The 18,163-nt window shown below is 40.6% G+C and overlaps 1 protein-coding gene across 2 annotated transcripts; it reads right to left on the bottom strand.

Annotated features, from left to right (window-relative positions):
* Positions 1–108: 108 nt before the first annotated feature.
* CDKN3 (cyclin dependent kinase inhibitor 3) lies at positions 109–15,571 on the bottom strand. Of its 2 annotated transcripts, XM_081158630.1 has the most exons (8): positions 15,488–15,571; positions 13,170–13,252; positions 11,341–11,396; positions 10,756–10,800; positions 8,007–8,229; positions 4,544–4,575; positions 2,529–2,632; positions 109–442 (listed from the first exon to the last, which is right to left on the bottom strand). In XM_081158630.1, the coding sequence occupies exons 1-8, from the start codon at positions 15,494–15,496 to the stop codon at positions 356–358; spliced, it is 639 nt and encodes a 212-aa protein (XP_081014756.1). In that variant the 5' UTR covers positions 15,497–15,571; the 3' UTR covers positions 109–355. The 2 variants fall into 2 exon arrangements, with proteins under 2 accessions (XP_081014756.1, XP_081014757.1); XM_081158631.1 differs by lacking the exon at positions 15,488–15,571 and having other exon boundaries at positions 11,341–11,410; positions 13,170–13,239.
* Between the last annotated feature and the right edge of the window lie 2,592 nt (positions 15,572–18,163).

Below are 18,163 nucleotides of genomic sequence, written 5' to 3'. Positions count from 1 at the left end.
ACACCAATTTGCACACTTAATAGTATGTTATATGCCACCCAATAGTTACAAATAGTAAAATGAGGTAAAAGTGTAGTAAATAATAAAAATACGCAACCAAATATTTTTCCCATACTCTTTTTTTTCAGGGGAAATATACCAGAGCAGCCAGTTCATTTCTAAAAAGGGAAACTATAGAAATTTTTCTATCTCCTATAAGAGATGCAAGAGACACAATGAAATTTGTCAATAAAAGCTTTTAGGAATATCCGCACATACACATTTACATTCAAGTTGGTAACAATTGGTTTCACTTCAAATTATATTAAACTCAGATATCAGACATGGTCCTATATATGCTGTTAGAAATTCTTTTTTATCTAGATACAGATCTTGATAGTGAATCTCTTGATGACAGGTGTGCAGTTAGTTTGTCCCGGAAATCATGAAGATAATTATATTGCTGAAAAAAGAAAAGACGTGCTGAAATACATTGTAGAAAACTACCTCCCAGAGTAGTCCTAATGCTGGTAGGAATCAGAAGTCCGAAACTTTTGCTAAGAACAATTCCACATCCTTTGGGGTAAGCATTTATCTTCCAATAAAGAAGCATAAAGTGTGAAAACTATTGCTTTAAAAATCTCTAAAAATCAGAAGGTAGCTTGAAACACGAATGTTTTATAAATCTGTAAAAATCCTTTCTCCCTTTACTGGCAGGAGCAAATAAGACTAAAAATAGTCCATGAAGGCATTCTTTTTGCTAGTGTATCTTCCCCTGGGGGGAGGGTGTAAGTAGGGAGGAGAAAGCACTTTCTGTACCAATTCACTTTGGTATCTTCAAGAAAATCTATTTCTGAATTTATAGAAGGCCTATTTTTTCACTTTTTTAGGTAACAATCCATTTGGAATGCTCATAGTAGATAATATCACAAATCTTAAGCAAATTTTTAAAAAAAGTTTAAATTTATTTGGAGTTTTAATAGCTTCCTAGAGGATATGCTTCTCTGCCAATAATCTCATTTCATCTCATCACTGAGGAGTTGAAATTAGTGCTAACGGGGGAAAACCTATTTGCAGAAGGTTGAGGTGATAAATTGACAGTCCATCCTAACAAGGGCTTAATTCCAAGATTAAAGATATAAAACATGTACATACATATATACATATATGCCTATGTTTGTGCATTTTGTTTTGTTTCAAAGAGAGACTTGAGAACATCTTGAATTTGCAGGATCATTTGATCTTAGTAATAAAGGGAGCTCTATTTTCAGAACCTGTGCAGTGAAGGGGATCCTGTATGGCCTGTTTTGTGAATGGCCTTATTTGAGCACTGGGAGTCAGGCTGCTTGGTGGATTTATCAGTTATAATAATTCACATCCATTACACTTGGTTAGACTTGCACCCTGGGAAGATGGACTGTCCAGCTCAGGGAGCCACCTAAAGGTCAGGATTCTTCAGTGCCTGCTCCTAATTGAGCTTTACAGAGCTACAAATAAAGTGAAATTAGTCTTTTCAGCAATATGGTTAATATATTATAATATCCTTGGGCATTGCTACCGACTGCAGTGTTTTTGAAGTGTTAAAGGGAAGTCAATGTGGAAAACACCACTTTGATTACCCGCAGTGAAAGATAATGGCATTGCTTTATATTTTTTGTATTACGGTCAGCTATCTATATTAAGTTTTTGGGTGATATAATAGGATCATTTCATTAGACCTTTTGGGTAAAAATCTACCCAAGAAACTACCAAGTTTATAGTAACCATCTCATTTTTCCAAGTGAGAGGATTCACTCCCAGAACGGAATGGGCAAAAACGGAACAGTTGTAGATCTTGGAAGAGTAAACCGGGAAGTTCAAATTTTTTCATTATTTTGTTTGCAGTACTGTGAACTTTTGTAGACACCCAGGTTATATTTTAAAGTAAATTTAAAAAAAATCAAAATATAAACAGGTGATATATGAATAATAGAATGCTTTGATTTTCATTGCTTTTTTGATAATATAGGGGTTCAGAACCAGCCACCCCAAGATGTGTGTCAGTGGTACATGGGTTATTTTGAGCTAAAGGCAACCAAGACCCTGTGGGCTCAAGAGAAACCTCTGCCACCCTCCTCCCCAACTATCTAGAGGGATCTGAAGTAGGGGCCTTGCCTGTAATAAGAGATTATTGGAGATAACCCACCTATATGGCAGGGCAAACTACTGATAACTGAACATGTGCTCTCCCTGCAATGCCTTCTGAAGCCAACGGCCTTTCCTCATCCCCAGCTCAGAATGTCAAATATACATGTAATTTCCCATTTATCTCTGAATCTCTCCTGCATACGGAGCCTCTGACTCGTGTGTATGTGGCTCCCATGAGCACAGAGTTAAATTTCATTTTCTCCTGTCAATCTGTCCCATGTTGATTTGGTCATTCAACCAGCCAAAAAGAACCAGAGGAGGGAAGGAGACATTTGTTTCTTTCCCCACAGTGATGAATTACACTGTTTTTCTAACCATCTGCCACCTAATCACACCTGCACAAAAACAGTCAACCTCCTTACCTTTATGGTCTGTATTGCTCCAGATCCTCTTAGGTCTCTCAGGCTGTCTATGGCTTGCTGTGGTGATACTGTGTCAGACAGATATAGTAGGAGACAAGCGGCTACTAATAGAACATGATAGAAAAATAGTATATTATTAAGTAATTAATGATAGGGTAGAGTATTTTATATTTAATTAGATTTATGTTGGTACAGAAGACTAAGTTTGGTGTAATTGTTTGAAATGAATTAAAAGTCTGAGGCCTTACTATGTGTTTTTTTGACAGTTAAATTGTGATTTTAACAGATATTTTAAAATATGTTTTTATTGATTTCAGAGAGAGGAAGGAGGGGGGGAGAGAGAGAGAGAGAGAGAGAGAGAGAGAAACATCAATGACGAGAGAGTTGTCATTGATCGGCTGCCTCCTGCACGCCCCCGACTGGGGATGGAGCCCGCAACCCGGGCATGTGTCCTGACCGGGAATTGAACCTCGATCTCCTGGATCCTGGGTCGATGCTCAACTGCTGAGCCACGCCCAGTGGGGCTTAAATTATGATTTTAAGTGACTGGTTGAATTAAAGTTTAATACTGGCTTCATTTTTTTTACATAGCTTTTATTGAGTTATAATCCATATGTCGTATAAGTATATAATTTAAAGTATACAAGCCAGTGGCTTTCGGTGTATTCACAGGTATGTGCAGCCATCACCAGTCAGTTGTAGGGCATTTTCATCGCCTCAGAAGGAAGCCCTGTAACCTTTTGTTATCATTCCCCCTACCAAACCCTGTCCTGCCCTAAGCAACCAATAATCTACTTTCTGTCTTTATACATTTGCCTATTCTAGACATTTTTTAATAAATGGAATCATATGTTGTCTTTTGTGACTAGCTTCTTTCACTTAGCATAATGTGTTCAAGACTCATACATATAGTGGCACGTGCCTTTTTATGGATGAATATTTCATTGTATGGATATACATTTTATTTTTCAACTGATGGACATTTGGGTTGTTTCCATTTGGGGTTCTTATGAATCATGATGCTATAAACGTTCATGTATAAGTTTTTGTGTGCACATAACATTTTAATTTATTTTGGGTATATACTGAGGAGTGGAATTGCTGGGTCGTGTGGTAACTGTATTTAACTGAGGAACTGCCAGACTGTTTTCCAACGCAGCTGCCCTATTTTACATTCCCACCAGCAATGTACGAGGGTTCCAATTTCTCCACATTCTAGCAAATGCTTATTTTCCCTTTTTATGGATAATAGCCATCCTAATGGGTGTTGTGTGGTATCTCATTGTGGCTTTGTTTTGCATTTCCCTGATGACTAGTGATGCTGAACATCTATCTTTTCATGTGCTTAGTGGTCATTTGTATAGTTTGTTTGGAGAAATATCTATTCAGATCTTTTCTCTTTTTAAAAATTGGATTGTCTTTTTATTGAGTTGTAAGAGTTCTTTATATATTCTAGGTGAGTCCCTTATCAGATATATGGTTTGCAAATATTTTCCCCACTCTGGGGGTTGTCTTAATTTTGCTGGTGTTTCTTTGAAACACAAAAGTTTTTAATTTCCATACTGTCCAATACTAAAAGGAAAAACTGTTACTCCAGTGTGGCATTTTATTAACTGTTTTTCCCCCTACTACATTTTTAAAAAAGTTTAAAGTTAACAGATGGTAATTAACTTTGGTTTTCATACTTATGTTACAGGTGGATATTATTTAGAAGTTACTGTTGGTATCATAACACCTGCATAGGAGTAACATTAGAAAACAAAACAAAACACAAGAATGCAGGTGCCAAGACTTGTAAATTATGTTTTACAGAATTCTCCAAAACAATGCTGAAAACACCTCCCACTCCCACCTCAGCTTCCTGGGGAACACCAAACTTAGGGCCTTAACTAAACGGACGGGTCGTAGCGGACTTATACTGTGCTTCGTTTCATTTTCATACCATGAGCATATGGCCCAGAAGCAGTTTAACTTTCAAGTTAAAAAATACTGAATAATGAAAACATATTTCTTACCAAGACAAGATCTCCCAACTCCTCCATAACAGCTGAAAGGAAAGTACAGTTTTGAGATTTGTATATTTTCATTCCATCCCAACAATTACAACTACAGCCTTGCTCTTTCTGCCATCTATTTCTAACTCTAGTGCCTAGCACAGTACCTTGCACACCGAAATAGGATTTTTGAATTGATAAAGAGCAAAGTGCTTATTTATTTGTTAGATATTCTGAACACCTCTAAGGGTCAAGTAGGCAAGGCCTTTTTAGTGACCTTTAAACTCCAGGATCTACATCTGAGAAGTGGAACTTGTTACTAAATAGATAGAAATCAGACTATTTTACCAGTTGCCATTGGATTATCTTCCTCTGTCTGAATAAAACCGTAGTGGTTACAGGACAAGTGCTGACCATGTAATACCTCTTCATTCATCTAAAACGAGTACAGAGGTAGTGTTTCATAGAAGTTTAGAGCCTGGGTTGAATCCTAGATCTGTCATTTATTAGGTGCATGAGCCTAAGCAAGTTATTTAGCTTCTCTGGGCCTCGGCCTTTTCACCTACAAGATGGTGACAGCAACAGTACCTACATCATAGTGAGGACTGAATGAGGTAACATCTGGAAAGGGCTTAGAACAGAGCTTGGCACAGAAGTAAACTAATGCTAGCACTGTGAAGACATTAGCAATTCTGCATAACTGAACTCAGAAAAATGAAGATTAACCTTGAAAGCAACAAAACCATTTTTATCATTTTCAAAGACCCTGACACATGTATTACACCTTCCTGACTTTCTTAGAGGGTACACTGGACCTCACTGGGTGCTGATGACTCATCCTGAACATCGGTTACTGTAGTGTATTGCAGATGAAGCTGTAGATGCATGTCTTGTGATAGGATGTGAGACAGAGGGCAGACAGGTACGGACCTCTGGAGAATTCATCAGCTGGCTTTCTACTCAGTGTCCAGAGGTAGCCTGCTTCAGAGGCAAGGATCTACCATGAAAGGTAGAGAGAGAACACTGCAGTGGCTGTCTGCAAGATTACTACTACTCTACAGCTCTTGCTACCCCCTCATCTTTCCTCCTCTGACCGGCTGGTTGATTCCTATTCATCCTTCACAACCCAGCTCCAATTTCATTCCCCAAAATGCTTTGCACCCCGACAGAAACCACCGCTGCCCTGTGTGCTGCCTCATACACACCTTGCGTAAGTTTTATTGCACTGACATGGTAGTGCTGTTAGCTGTGGGTTCCTTCAGGGCGGGGCTTGTGCTTCGCAGTGTATGTTCTGTATTCAGTTTGGGACATGGTGTTACGGGTTGAATTATGTCCCCAAAATGACATGTTGAAGTCCTAATCCCTAGTGCTGTGAATGTGACCTTATTTGGAAATGGGGTCTTTGCAGATGTAATCGAGTTAAGATGAGGTCATTAGAGTGGGCCCTAATCTAACATGACAGGTGTCCTTATAAGAGGAAATACCATGTGAAGGCACAAACACACAGGGAGAATTATATGATGACAGAGGCAGAGATTGCAGTGATGCAGCTGCAAGCCAAGAAATGTCAAGGATTGCCAGCCACCACCGAAAGCTAGGGAGAGGCAAGGGAGGATTCTATCTAGAGCCTTAGAGAGAGTATGGCTGTGGGTTTTGATTTTGAGCTGCTAGCCTCCAGAACTGGGAGAGAATAAATTTGTTGTTTTAAGCTACCCAGTCTGGGGTACTTTGTTACAACAGCTCTAGGAAATGGTATATCATGGTAGGCAAGCAGTGTTCACTGACTTTATAAAGGAATGAAAATGTCCAAGGAGAACGGTGAGACAGCATCGGGAGACGACAGTGAAAAGCTGGACCAGAGCCTGTTTCTGAGGGATAAACTTGAGAGCTGTCTAGTAATGTGGGCATTTGAAGATGGCAGAATGGAGAGGAAATTGTCTTTGTCCCAACAGTAGTTACTCTAGGATACCTTCAAAAGCTCTGGGACAATGAAAAATTCCAGTCATCAGATGCTTTAATTTATGGGAGCCTGAAACATTTAACATATGCAAGGCTGCCCACCCATCTTTCCATCCTGTCTGTACTCTTCAAACATCGGAGCATTTGATTTGCTAGAACCTGTTAGAGTGGAATTTATTAATAAGCTTCACTGATCTGAGCTAGTTTGATCTCTAGAAACTTTTTAGTAAATCTTTCAAAGATTTACTTGAAAAAAAAATCTCAGAATTGGTTTGAAAAAAGGGTCCAAAAATTGGAAAATATTTTTCACTAGCTACATCTAATTATCTAATGCTATTTTACTTAGACTTAGAAAACTTAGCATAGATAACTACTTATTCTAGCAATTAGTGACTGTTTACAGTGAGAGATTATGTGTTTCTCTGGAGAAAGTTTGCAAACTGTGGACTGTAGGATGGTTTCTAGTTCTTTATTCCCTACTCTGCACGCTGTAGTTCTCTGTATGTCTGAGTTCAGTTTGCCCACAAACAGGTGTGTGTCCTCAGAGACCCCCGCACTGGTGTGGTTTGCCTTCAGACGAGGAACTGCTGGCATGGGGCCCCTGAGCTCTAGGCCGAAGAAGAGAGGGTGGCTGGGTTTGCCCTGTCCCTGGGTGGCCTAACACTATCGGTTATTTGGTACAGTCCTCATACTTTTTAGCGCAACACAATGAATTCAGGACTTTAGGGCTTTTGAGGTATTAAAGCATTTAATATTCTATCTTGTTTCAGAAAGGATTAAGCAGCTTATTAAGCTACAAAAAGTACCATTGGCACAGAGAAGCACTGGTTTGCTCCCTGTGGCTGGCCCTCTGCTGTGTCTCACCCCTGGCAGAGCATCTGCTGCCCTTCCCCATGGCACCACTCTCACCTTGGCACTACTGCTGGGCGTCTCTCTGCTTCCTTTCTCCAAGCTACTTTTTTCTTCTCTCCTTTTTTAACATCTTTTGTTTTAAACTTTCATATCAGCAGCTTATGTATAGATATCTGACAAACAGTGACAATCCCTCTTTCATCTTGGTAGCAAATTCATATAATCAAATGTAATTTTCAAGTCATATTTTTAAGATTGCTCATTGCTTAGAGATTATTTGCTATTTTTAAAAAAAATTGACTTTCTTGCTGTTGGAAGCAACTGAAAGGCTAATAAGTAAGGTTAATGGGAATAATGGGCCACCTTATTAAGAAGGGAGGGCCCCAAAATTATAACTAAAGGAGTAAGACAAAAGGAAAGAAAAAAGAGCCTGGAACCCTATTCTAAAAATTTCAAAATCTACTTTTATTGTCCTTAGTTTTCAAAATAATAGCAAATTTCTGAATGCTTGCTCTGTGTCAGGTATTGTGCTAGTACTTTTCATGCATTACTTCTTTTTAATCCTTGCACCAAAACCGAAGGTAAATAATAACTGAATAAGGGTGCAGTAATTCGAGAAATCCTCCTGACCGGGACATTTCTCATGTAATGTATGGAGAAAAGGAAGACTTACTGTATTAAGGTTTTTCTGTTATTTTTAAGGCAGATTGCAAGCGCCTCCATTATTTCACAGCAGCTGGCTATGTCGGGAGTCCCTCCATCTGGGATTGGGTGATGATGAGTGGTAATTCCGTGCTGCTGGTAGAGGTTCAAAAGGTTTGGGACTCTGTATTTTGACAGTTCTCCTCTGGTGCAGAGAACAAATACGTCTTGTATGCCATAGTTCTTTAATTCTTCTGCCAATAGACCAAAATACACAGACACACACAATATGGAGTTACATTTTTCTTTTTTAAAGGAATTATTATTATTCTGAAATATGTTTTTATTGAGTTTTTTGACAGAGAGGTAGGGAGGAGAGAGAAACACAGATCGGTTACCTCTCGCCCCCCCCGCCCCCACACCGGGATTGAACCTACAACCTGGCCACGAGCCACTGGCGACCTTTTGGTGCACACGCCAGGGCTGGAATTTCATTTCTTAAGCCAAACTAAGTAAATAACAAATGATAATCTATAAATTTGAAGAGCTTACTGATAACCTAAAACAATACTGATCCTCAAACTAGGGTAAAAATCAAGTCACTAAGCACAAAATAGGATTTAGAAACATCTGCAATGAAAGGCGATTAAAATTAAACCTGACTTTATAATTCAAAATGCTTTTTACTGAATTTTAAGATGAGTCAATTATATTGCTGTTCTTGAAAATTTTTTTACAGTATATGCTGCTTTAAAATAAATTTAAAAACATCTAATGTTTCAAAATAAACTCTTGAGAAGTCCAATGATAGCACTTTTCTTTTCTGTTTTCTTCACACAAAACCAACCACGTTTGCTGTCTTCACCAGTCTGTCGTTTTGTTTTACCCTAAGCATTGTATACGAAGTCTCCAGCCTGGCCATGGACCAGAGCTCTGGTATTCTGTTATAGTCATACCACACCATCATGAATTTAATCTATGGACTAGGTCTCTAGGAAGTAAAACATCAGCTCTCTTAGGATTATGCAACTTAGCTAGTTTCTCTATAATGAATATGAACCAAGCAACAGTACCACAGGCCATTCTACAGAACTTCCTCATGGCATATCCACTATAGACCATTTGATTCGTAGTGAATGAATAATTCTGGCTGCTCTGAGCCCCTCTCCCTCCCTACCTCCTAAATCCAAGGACATTTAGCCATTTAAGTACAAAGTGCCTTTGATCATGAACCTTTAGATTTGTACTTGAAATGTGGCTAGTCTAAATTGAGATTTTCTAAGTGTAAAATATAAATCTAATTTCAAAGATTAAATACAAAAACTTTATCTCATTAATAATTTGTTTTATAAGCAAAACCCATTGAAATGATACTATTTAGGCAATAGTAGGTTGAATAAAATATATTAAGTTAATTTCACCTGTTTTTACTTTTTTAACGTGACAACTAGAAAATGTGAAGTTATATACATGGCTTCTATTTGTGGCTTTCATTACATTTCTACTGGACAGCGATGCTCGAGATGATACTGCTATATTTTTGAACTTCTAAAAGCATTTAACCTGTCGTTAACATACTTAACCATTTTTAAGAGTAAGTAATTTTCTATTTGCCTCTTGTACACATTGGGTAATTACAATTATACAGTGGTTTTCAAACTTCTTTGGAAAGGACTCTGAGGAGGAAACACAGGAACTGCTACAAGTGGATTCTAGGTCTCCTCCATCAAACGTTGTCATCTGGCTCATATATTGGATTCCATTGAAAAACAAGAGGTTTAGTAAAATATTGGAAGCCCCTTTTATAGAAGATACTAAATAAATAGGGCTTTCCAAAATGTGCAAGATTGGTTCTTGAACCAGTGATTTACATTAAATATTCTCCAACTGGAAATTTCCTACCATGGTGGGTATCTCTAAATCAGCAAATCTTTACAAATATTGCAAGGGTCAACTAATCTATTAGCCTCTTTAAGTCTTTTTTGGTAGGTAAGGAAAAAATTAGAGAACATACATCAGCAAACTGACATACTGCAACAACCAGGAAAAAAACTTAAGATTAAAAAAAAATCTCTTCCAGTCAGAATCAAGCAATACTATATTTTAATTTTGATGTATTATAAGGACATTGGTAGGACCAGTAGCCTTGTTTTATTCCAGGCCAACCAGAATAAAATATTTTGAAAATCTGAGTTTTTTAGTATCTCGAAATATGTAAATTTCAAATTGGGATAGATTATCAGGTTATTTGAGGGATTATGGCTCAAAGCTTTAGTGGTATGAACATCCTTGGGCATGTGAAGATCAGACCTCACTCTGTCTTTCCCACCTAGATGCTGGCTCTCTAAATTTTCTATCTGGGATGGACAATTTCACTACTACCTCCGGGTTCCCAGTTCAGGCTTAATTTCTGCTACCATAGTCAAGTCTGTGAAGCACAGCATGTTCAAAGACCTGGGCAATGCAATATCAGTTTCCTGTTTACATACTTCTCTCCCTCCAAATTACACATTCTAAACCCAAATGCAGTTTCTATGTATAATATAACTATACCATTTGGTGAAAAGCAACATCATGTTTACTTTAGTGAATGATGAGTTCTCTGTGCCCTTCACAAATACCTCTTTACATATTAGAATAAGTCTGTGGTTTGAAATTTTATGAAATATCAAACATTTATTTGGTATATTGAGAAAAGACTATAATTTTTCTTTCTGACAAAGAGATTTTGTGTTATTTTTCAAAAAACTATTAATATGGTTGTTTCATATTACACCTACCTGTATCTTTTTGGATATTTCTTCTAATATCTTTAAATTTACAACCTACAAGTAGTAATAAAACAAGTGAAAAAGTCAGTTTTTGGTCATATATAACTAATATATTTAAACACAATATAGTTACTTTAGAAAGTCATTCCACATGATCATTTATATGCTTCAATTCCATTTTGAATGTAAATTTCAACTTATTATATTCTTAGGAATATAATCCAGAGATTTATAGAGCCCAGCTGAAGGAACTACTAATGCAAGGATTATTTATTCCGTGTCCTTTCTGTAACAAGTACCTGGCTATAGTCCTCAACCTCACACTGTACCCCAGTGTTTAAATTTTACTAAGAGAGGTAAGTCAGAAATGTAAAACTGAATGTGGATCTAGAAGGCTTGAAGCATGGATCTATGTTCCTTTATCTATGGCCCACCATAAAGGCTCCCAAAAGTGAGTTCCCCCTGCTGATGGCCTATGACATTTTCCTAACAGTACAGAGAATAATGTGTTAGCTGACCAGAAACAAACAAAAAATCTAAACACCAAAAACTCTTTAAGTATATCAATAAGAAGCCAACTGTAGTGTTACCTACCTGGAAGAGCACACAAACCCAGAAACTGAGAACAATTCACTCGTGACAGGGGTAGCCTGAAAAGACAAAACTTTATCATAAAGTATAGCTCAGTTTATAAAAAGTTATAAATGGAAATTCAATTTAACAAACGCATGTGCTTGCCACTAAACAAGGGTATTTTAAAGGTTTATAGTAGTCACAAAACAAAAATTCATAGTTAAATATCAATGTGTTGGTCACAAAAAGGCCTAGAAAGAATGGAAGTTTTGAAACAGAGACCTATCATTTACTTTGTTACAATTTTTTTTTTTTTTTTAAATATATCTTTATTGATTTCAGAGGGAGGAAAGGAGAGGGAGAGAGAGATAGAAACATCAATGATGAGAGAGTCATTGATCAAGCCCACATCCCGGGCATGTGCCCTGACCGGGAATCGAACCCTGATTGCCTGGATCCCAGGTCAAGGCTCAACCGCTGAGCCACACCCGGCCGGGCGCTTTGTTACAATTTAAGTCCTAAAAAGTGGCAAGTTAATTTAAACATACCTTAAAGATAATAATGCCTAGAATGCCTACGGCTAACATAAAGTGTACTTAAGTTACCCGGTGGTATATTACCTGATAGTTTTTCTTAATAACCTTAGGAAATAAGCTGGAAAATGACCATCTGACAATTTCATCCCCAGCATTCATTACACATTACTATTTTAAGATTTCTTTGTAGGATCTCCTTAAACATACAATTTCATGATAAAAAAAAATCACAGGCCACCCACTTTTTGTAGTAATGGATTTTGGTTAAAATGAAATAATTTCAAAAAACCATATTTCCAGTTTGCAGTACTCAGGGACTTGGGGGGTGGGGTGGTGGTGGTGGCAGAGGCTTACCTGACTTGCAAGACAGAAAATGAGTTTAGAGGAAAACAAGGGACAACATATAAACACCACCTGACTGAAAATTTGATGAATTTTTGAGTTTTAAAGGGGGGTTAGAAGGGGCAATGAAAAATAATTGCTATTTGATGGCAGAACAAAAAACTTTAGGGACAACACTTACATTTTTTTCTCTTTCTACAGTAGGGAAGGGCTTTCTTTCTTTTAGATAGAGAGGAAGAGAGATAGAGATAGAGAAGGGAGAACACTGACTTGTTGTCCCACCTATTTATGCATTCATTGGTTGATTCTTGTATGTGCCCTGACCAGGGATGGAACCCTTGGTGTATGGGGAGGATGCTCTAACCAGCTGAGCTATTCGGCCAGGGAGGGAATGGCTTTCTTAAATAAAGCAATGATTACATTTACAGCAAGAAAGAAAGAATCTGATTGCTGGTTGTAGAGAACTTGGTGTAACCATAAGTCACTGCCAAGATCTGGAAGTTGATTTTTCTGTAGAAACATTTTTATCTGTTATTGTATCTATGGTAATGTGGCTTTTATCTTAAATGGTCTGCTGATTGACATGTTCCTGTGGCAAGTAGTTCTAGGATTTGACTAAATGAGAACCAATGAACTATCGCACCATTTGGTACACTATTCTTTTGTCATAAAAGAATAAGTAGGTTTTGGTACTAAATGGGAGATCATTCCAATCCGATCTCAACTCCTTACTTGTTTCTACTGTGGTTTTCTCAATGTATAAAGGACCCCCCCCACCCCTCCAGGCAAAAGAGCCTAATTTTATCATAGATATTAAATAAACCATGGAGTTAGACAGTCTCGCAAAGATTAGAATTACAATCAGTGTAAGAGAATCATTAAATATTTTCAATAGGTGTAATTCATGCTACAAAGATTATGATGTACACATCAAGTACTTCAGCTCATCACTGATCAGAAATGTTAACATACCATGATATCTGAATTGGAGTCTGTTCATCTTCAATAGGCTCTTCATCTGATGAGTCAAACTCACTTGTTTGCAATGAACTAGGCTTCAAAAGAAATCAGTTACATTAAATAACTGTAGAGAAGAATATTTACATATAGTCTTAGTATAGCTGATCTTTGCTTAAACACACACTGAATGCACATTTGCAATTTATTCAATCTGGAGTATCAGAGAGATCAGCAATAACAATAAATTATTGCAATTTACCATGCTATTAATAATTACAGCACTTTGTAGTAGAGTTGGATTGGGAATCAAGAAGCCTGGCTTCTGGTGTTGGCTCTGCCACTTGCTGTATAAGTGATGTCAGTTTATTCTGGATCTCAGTATTTCACAACTATAAAGTGAGATTTATTCACTTGTTCACAAACATTTCTTAGACACCTTCATTTGCCAAGTTCTGGAGAGCCAAGATCCATAAAATAAATAGCCTACTTTCAGTGTAGTTGTAGACACAGATGTGTACACAGATTACAGAAGGAAATTTTAAGTGCTAAAATGGAAGCATAATCTATGCATTTTAGAACAGAAAAGGGAGTGACTGACTACTTAGGGAGCTGGAGAAAGCTTCACAGAGGAGATGCATTAGCTGGGTTTAGAGGGATGAGCAGGAGGTTTTAGGCAGATAGGGAAGAAGCTAAGGCTATTATGGCAAAAGGAGAAAGGGCTTGTGTATTTGGAAACTATTATCAGAGCAGAGGAGATGAAGCTAGAGATGTAGTTTTACCCTACCCCATTTATCAAAAAATAACTCCCATACAGCCTAGTAGTTTGGTTGGGGTAGGAGTATAGGTAGAATAACCTGCCCTCAACTTTGTGAATCATTGGACTAGAGAGATTGAAGTGGGCTTTGTGTGCTGATCTAAGGAGTTGGAGCTTCATGCTGTAGGCATCATTTCTACATGGCAGACTGTTGGAGTTTTATAAGGCCAATAAAAACATACCTTTCTTCTACTCCTTAATTGGAAACAACTGAGAGATAAGACACTTCCAGGGAAATGGAAGTCAATACATTAGTCTTATTACAGTGTCATTATTGTTTTAAAGCAGTGGTCTGGTGGGCTTGTCAATTCTTCACTCTAGAATTGGATTTATCCACCCAGTCATAGGCAGCCAATGACAACCCAAGACTCCTATGTGGCAGAGAGCACTTCAGAATGTACTCTGCAGAGAGAAGGGAGAAAGGGTGGAACTACCTGTGTTCAGCAGCTCCCAAACTTGAGGATCAGATCACTCATTTTCCCTTTCTGGGGACAAGTGGAGAAAGAGGACAGGAGGGAAGGACAGCTGATGTCCCAACGCATGATAACATGGGGATTAGTAAGTGCAACCACCTAATGGCCTTTCTAGCTCTGAAGCTATAGTCTACAATGGTCTTGCCTGTTACAAGATCACATTACAGAGCCAAATTAGGCTGTGGCCTTGAGTTGCTTTGGCCCTGTCCCTGTTATTATTAACTCAAATCAAATGAAGGCCCTTCAGTAAGTTGTCAGCCTTGGCGGTAGATGTGAGTCAGGTGGGGCTTCAGCTTCTTGCATCTGTTTCTTTCTCTGAAAAGCAGTTTTGATGATTCAAGATTTTCAGTTTGCGTGGCCTACTCAGGTTCTCCCAGACAGGTTTAGAAACCCTAACACAGCCGGGCGTTTCCGCTCCCGGGACGCAGGGATTCTGAACCTCGGGGGAGGCACCAGGTGCCGGGCGGCTGGGGGGCGGGCGGGTGGCGAGGCAGTGGCGACGACACCCACAAGCGGGGGCTGGCAGTCGTCTTTCATGACATTTTCCTTGTCCACGGCGAGGACCGCTCCCCAGGGGGCACAGGGCCGCCGGCCACATCTTTTGGGGCTGGGGTATCCGGCAGACTGATACGCTCAGACACTTGAGCTCTCTCAGCCTCAGCTTCCCCAGTAAAACGGGGCTCAGCCCTCTCCGGCGGGGCTGTCGCGAGGTTTAGAAGACCCGGCAGGCGATAGCAGACAGCCCACGACAGACGCACAGCGAATGCTGCTTCCCCTCGCCCGCCGCCGACCCTGTTCGGTCGCAGCCATCGCTCTCGCGGGTCCCGGGAAGCGCCACCTCCCCTGCCCAAGGACCGTTACTGCGCGAGTCATTACGCCACCAGACCCGGGCTGCCCACGGGCCCAGGAACTGGGGAGCAGGGTAAGACTGAGGTCCAGAATAGACCGACATCGCTTATACAGTAAGTGGGAGAGCCAGCACCAGAAGCCGGCCCCGCTGCCGTCCCTGCGGCTTCGCTCCTCCAAGCCTCGGCCCGACTCACCGGCTTCATCGCTGGCCGCCCCACGTCGCGACCGGCCACCGTCTCCCTCCAGCTGCACCAGAGTCTCAGCGGCCCCGCGCCGAGCCCGCCCCTCCGCTCAGCTCATTGGTACGTCCTTTTGTGAGGTGGGGCGCGGCGTCTTCTAGGAACCAATCACCCCCTCACTCTGTTTCTTACTCCGCCCCCCCGGTGCCCTGGCTCGGCCTCTAAACGCTCATTGGTTCCTAGGTGTCCTTTGAAAGACGCGCGGGAGTTGGGCCCTGTTGAACTTTGATTGGCTGGGAGGGCGCTCTACTCCCGCCCGTTAGGAGAACGGAGGGGGCGGGGCGCGAGAGGGAGCGGGAGAGCTTAAAGGCTGCCCGGCGCTTCGGCACTGCCGGGTGCCCAGGACTTCCAGGTGGTATCAGGGTAGGGAGTTTTGTTTGTTTACTTTTGAAAAAATTGTTTTAAGGGCATGTGAAGGGGGTGGGGCACTGTCCTGGAGCAAAACACGGCACATCCCGTAGACTTTATAATTATGGTCATATCTAGTCATACAAGTACTATGGAGATGGCTAAAAATATAGACTATAAAGATACATTGTATGTTTGATATTTTATGTCCTTTACCATTCCAGGATCTAGACGGGTTAGGGTGTAGCTCGATCTTCCTGTTCACCAAATATGAATGAGATAATATTGTATGAGGGGAAGATAAAGTCTCCAGATGGTTCCAAGCACTGGTGTTTCTTACGTGATCAGCTGTAATCTTTCAAAAATGTGTTTGGTTGTTCTCTCCCTCCATTCCCCAGTCCCCGTTTTTCTGGTCATGGGGAAGGAAGTCACCTGGAGCAATATTACCTGCAGCGCTGACAAAAATATGCAGAAATGTCAGCTCCCTGACTCATGTTGTGAAAATCAGTGTATGTAGAGCTACTAGAAAGAATTCGTCAGGACAGAAGATAGCAGTTTGACTTCGACTGCGTTAGTCAGGGTTCCCCAGAGAAACAGAACCCATGGAGATATACATAAAGAGATTTGAGGAATTGGCCTCCGCTGTTGTGGAGGCTTGGTGAGTCCAAAATCCTGTGAGGGAGGCTGGGGGACGGGAGACTCATTAAAGAGTTTTGGTTGGAGTTCAAAGGCAGTCAGTCTGTGGTAGAACCAGGACTAGCTGATGTTGCATATGAAGTCCAAAGGCTGTCTGATGCAAAATGCCCTCTTGCCTTTTTGTTCTATTCAGGCCTTCAACTGATTGGATGAGGCCCACCCACATTATAGAGGGGAGTCAGCTTTATTTCAAGCCCATTAATTTAAATATTAATCCCATTCAAAAACACCCCCACAGAGCTCTGGCTGGGTAGCTCAGCTGGTTAGAGCATTGCACCCCTTCCCCCCATGCCAAGGTTGTGGGTTCGATCCCCCATCAGGGCACATACAAGGATCAACCAATGAATGCATAAATAAGTGGAACAACAAATTGATGTTTCTCTCTCTCCCTTCCTCTCTCTCCCCCTCCCCTCTCTCAAAATCAATAAATAAAAATTAAAAAACAAATAAACACCCTCATAGGAACATTCAGAATAACATTTGACAAAATATCTGGGCACTGTAAGCCCATAAAATTAGCCGTAACAGACATATTGGACTTGATTCATCCATTCATTTGATAAATATTTATTGAGCACCATCTGTATCCTAGGTACTATTCAAAGTGCTTGGAATGCTGGAACGAACTAAACAAAGTCCCTACCTTTACGAGGCTCACATGCTGTTGGGGGAGATGGTCAGGTAGTGATATGTGCTGTGAAGAAAAATTAAAACAAGTGGAGCCTGATGAGGATGCTATTCTAGACAGAAAAGTCAAAGAAGGCATCTTTGAGGAGATGTCGTTTGAGAAACACCCAAATGAAGAGAGTGAACCATTTGAATGTTTAGGGGAAGAGCTTTCGATCTGTCTGAAGAGCAAGGTGGTACAGAGGCCCTGAGGTGGGAATGTATTGGGTGTGTTCAAGGAGCAGCAAGGAGGCCAGGACGGGAGAAGCTGACTGAGTGAGGTGGAGAGTGGCAGGAAATGAAGCAGGGCCTTGTGGTGGGCTTAAGAGCTTTTTTTCTGAAGGATTTAAGAGAGGATTCAAAGAAAGATTAGGACCTGGGCTGTGGTAAGGTAATTCCTATCTCTACGACACAGGGCAACAGTGCTCTCTTGGTGGGCCTCAGGAAGCTGATATGCCCTCGCTTCCTAACTCGTGCCTCCTCTCCGCTTCTCCCAGTGTTGTCTCTACAGATCCTTTCATTTTCAGCACCAGGTGTCCCTGCCATGTCCTCAGAACATGCCCTGCCTGCCCCCCCCCCCCCCGAAATTAACTCCCAGCTCCTTGGAGTATTGTGCATTCTGCCACCTCTGGCCTCAGCGGGATGCCAACAGTCTCAATCTGTCGTAGTCCTGCCAATTCTGCAGAGAGGAGAGGAAAAGCGGGCTCTGGTCCCAGGGCAGGAGGGGGGAGGGGCTGGGTAAGCTGGACTATTCAACTGCTGTTTGTTCTCTCCAACAGGACTGTGTCCAGGCTTTTTCTTTCTCTACCTGAGGACAAACACATCTCACTTCTGCGATGTAGCGTTTGTTTGTTTGTTTTTGGTTTTTGGTTTGGTTCAGGGGTTGGCAAACTTTGGCCCATCAACCAGATCCCACAGGCC

The sequence above is a fragment of the Miniopterus schreibersii genome (genome assembly GCF_964146895.1).
Source record: "Miniopterus schreibersii genome assembly, chromosome: 1".
Classification (NCBI taxonomy): domain Eukaryota; kingdom Metazoa; phylum Chordata; class Mammalia; order Chiroptera; family Miniopteridae; genus Miniopterus; species Miniopterus schreibersii.
Note: the sequence above shows the minus strand (reverse complement) of the source record. Positions and strands in the feature narration are given on the sequence as shown.

Bases quoted from the DNA above. Each gene is read 5' to 3' on its own strand.
- CDKN3 (XM_081158630.1), bottom strand. The intron at 11,397-13,169 runs GTATGTTAACAT...TTGTCTTTTCAG, and splicing joins ACTCCAATTCAGATATCATG to GCTACCCCTGTCACGAGTGA. The intron at 10,801-11,340 runs GTAGGTAACACT...TACTACTTGTAG, and splicing joins GGGTTTGTGTGCTCTTCCAG to GTTGTAAATTTAAAGATATT.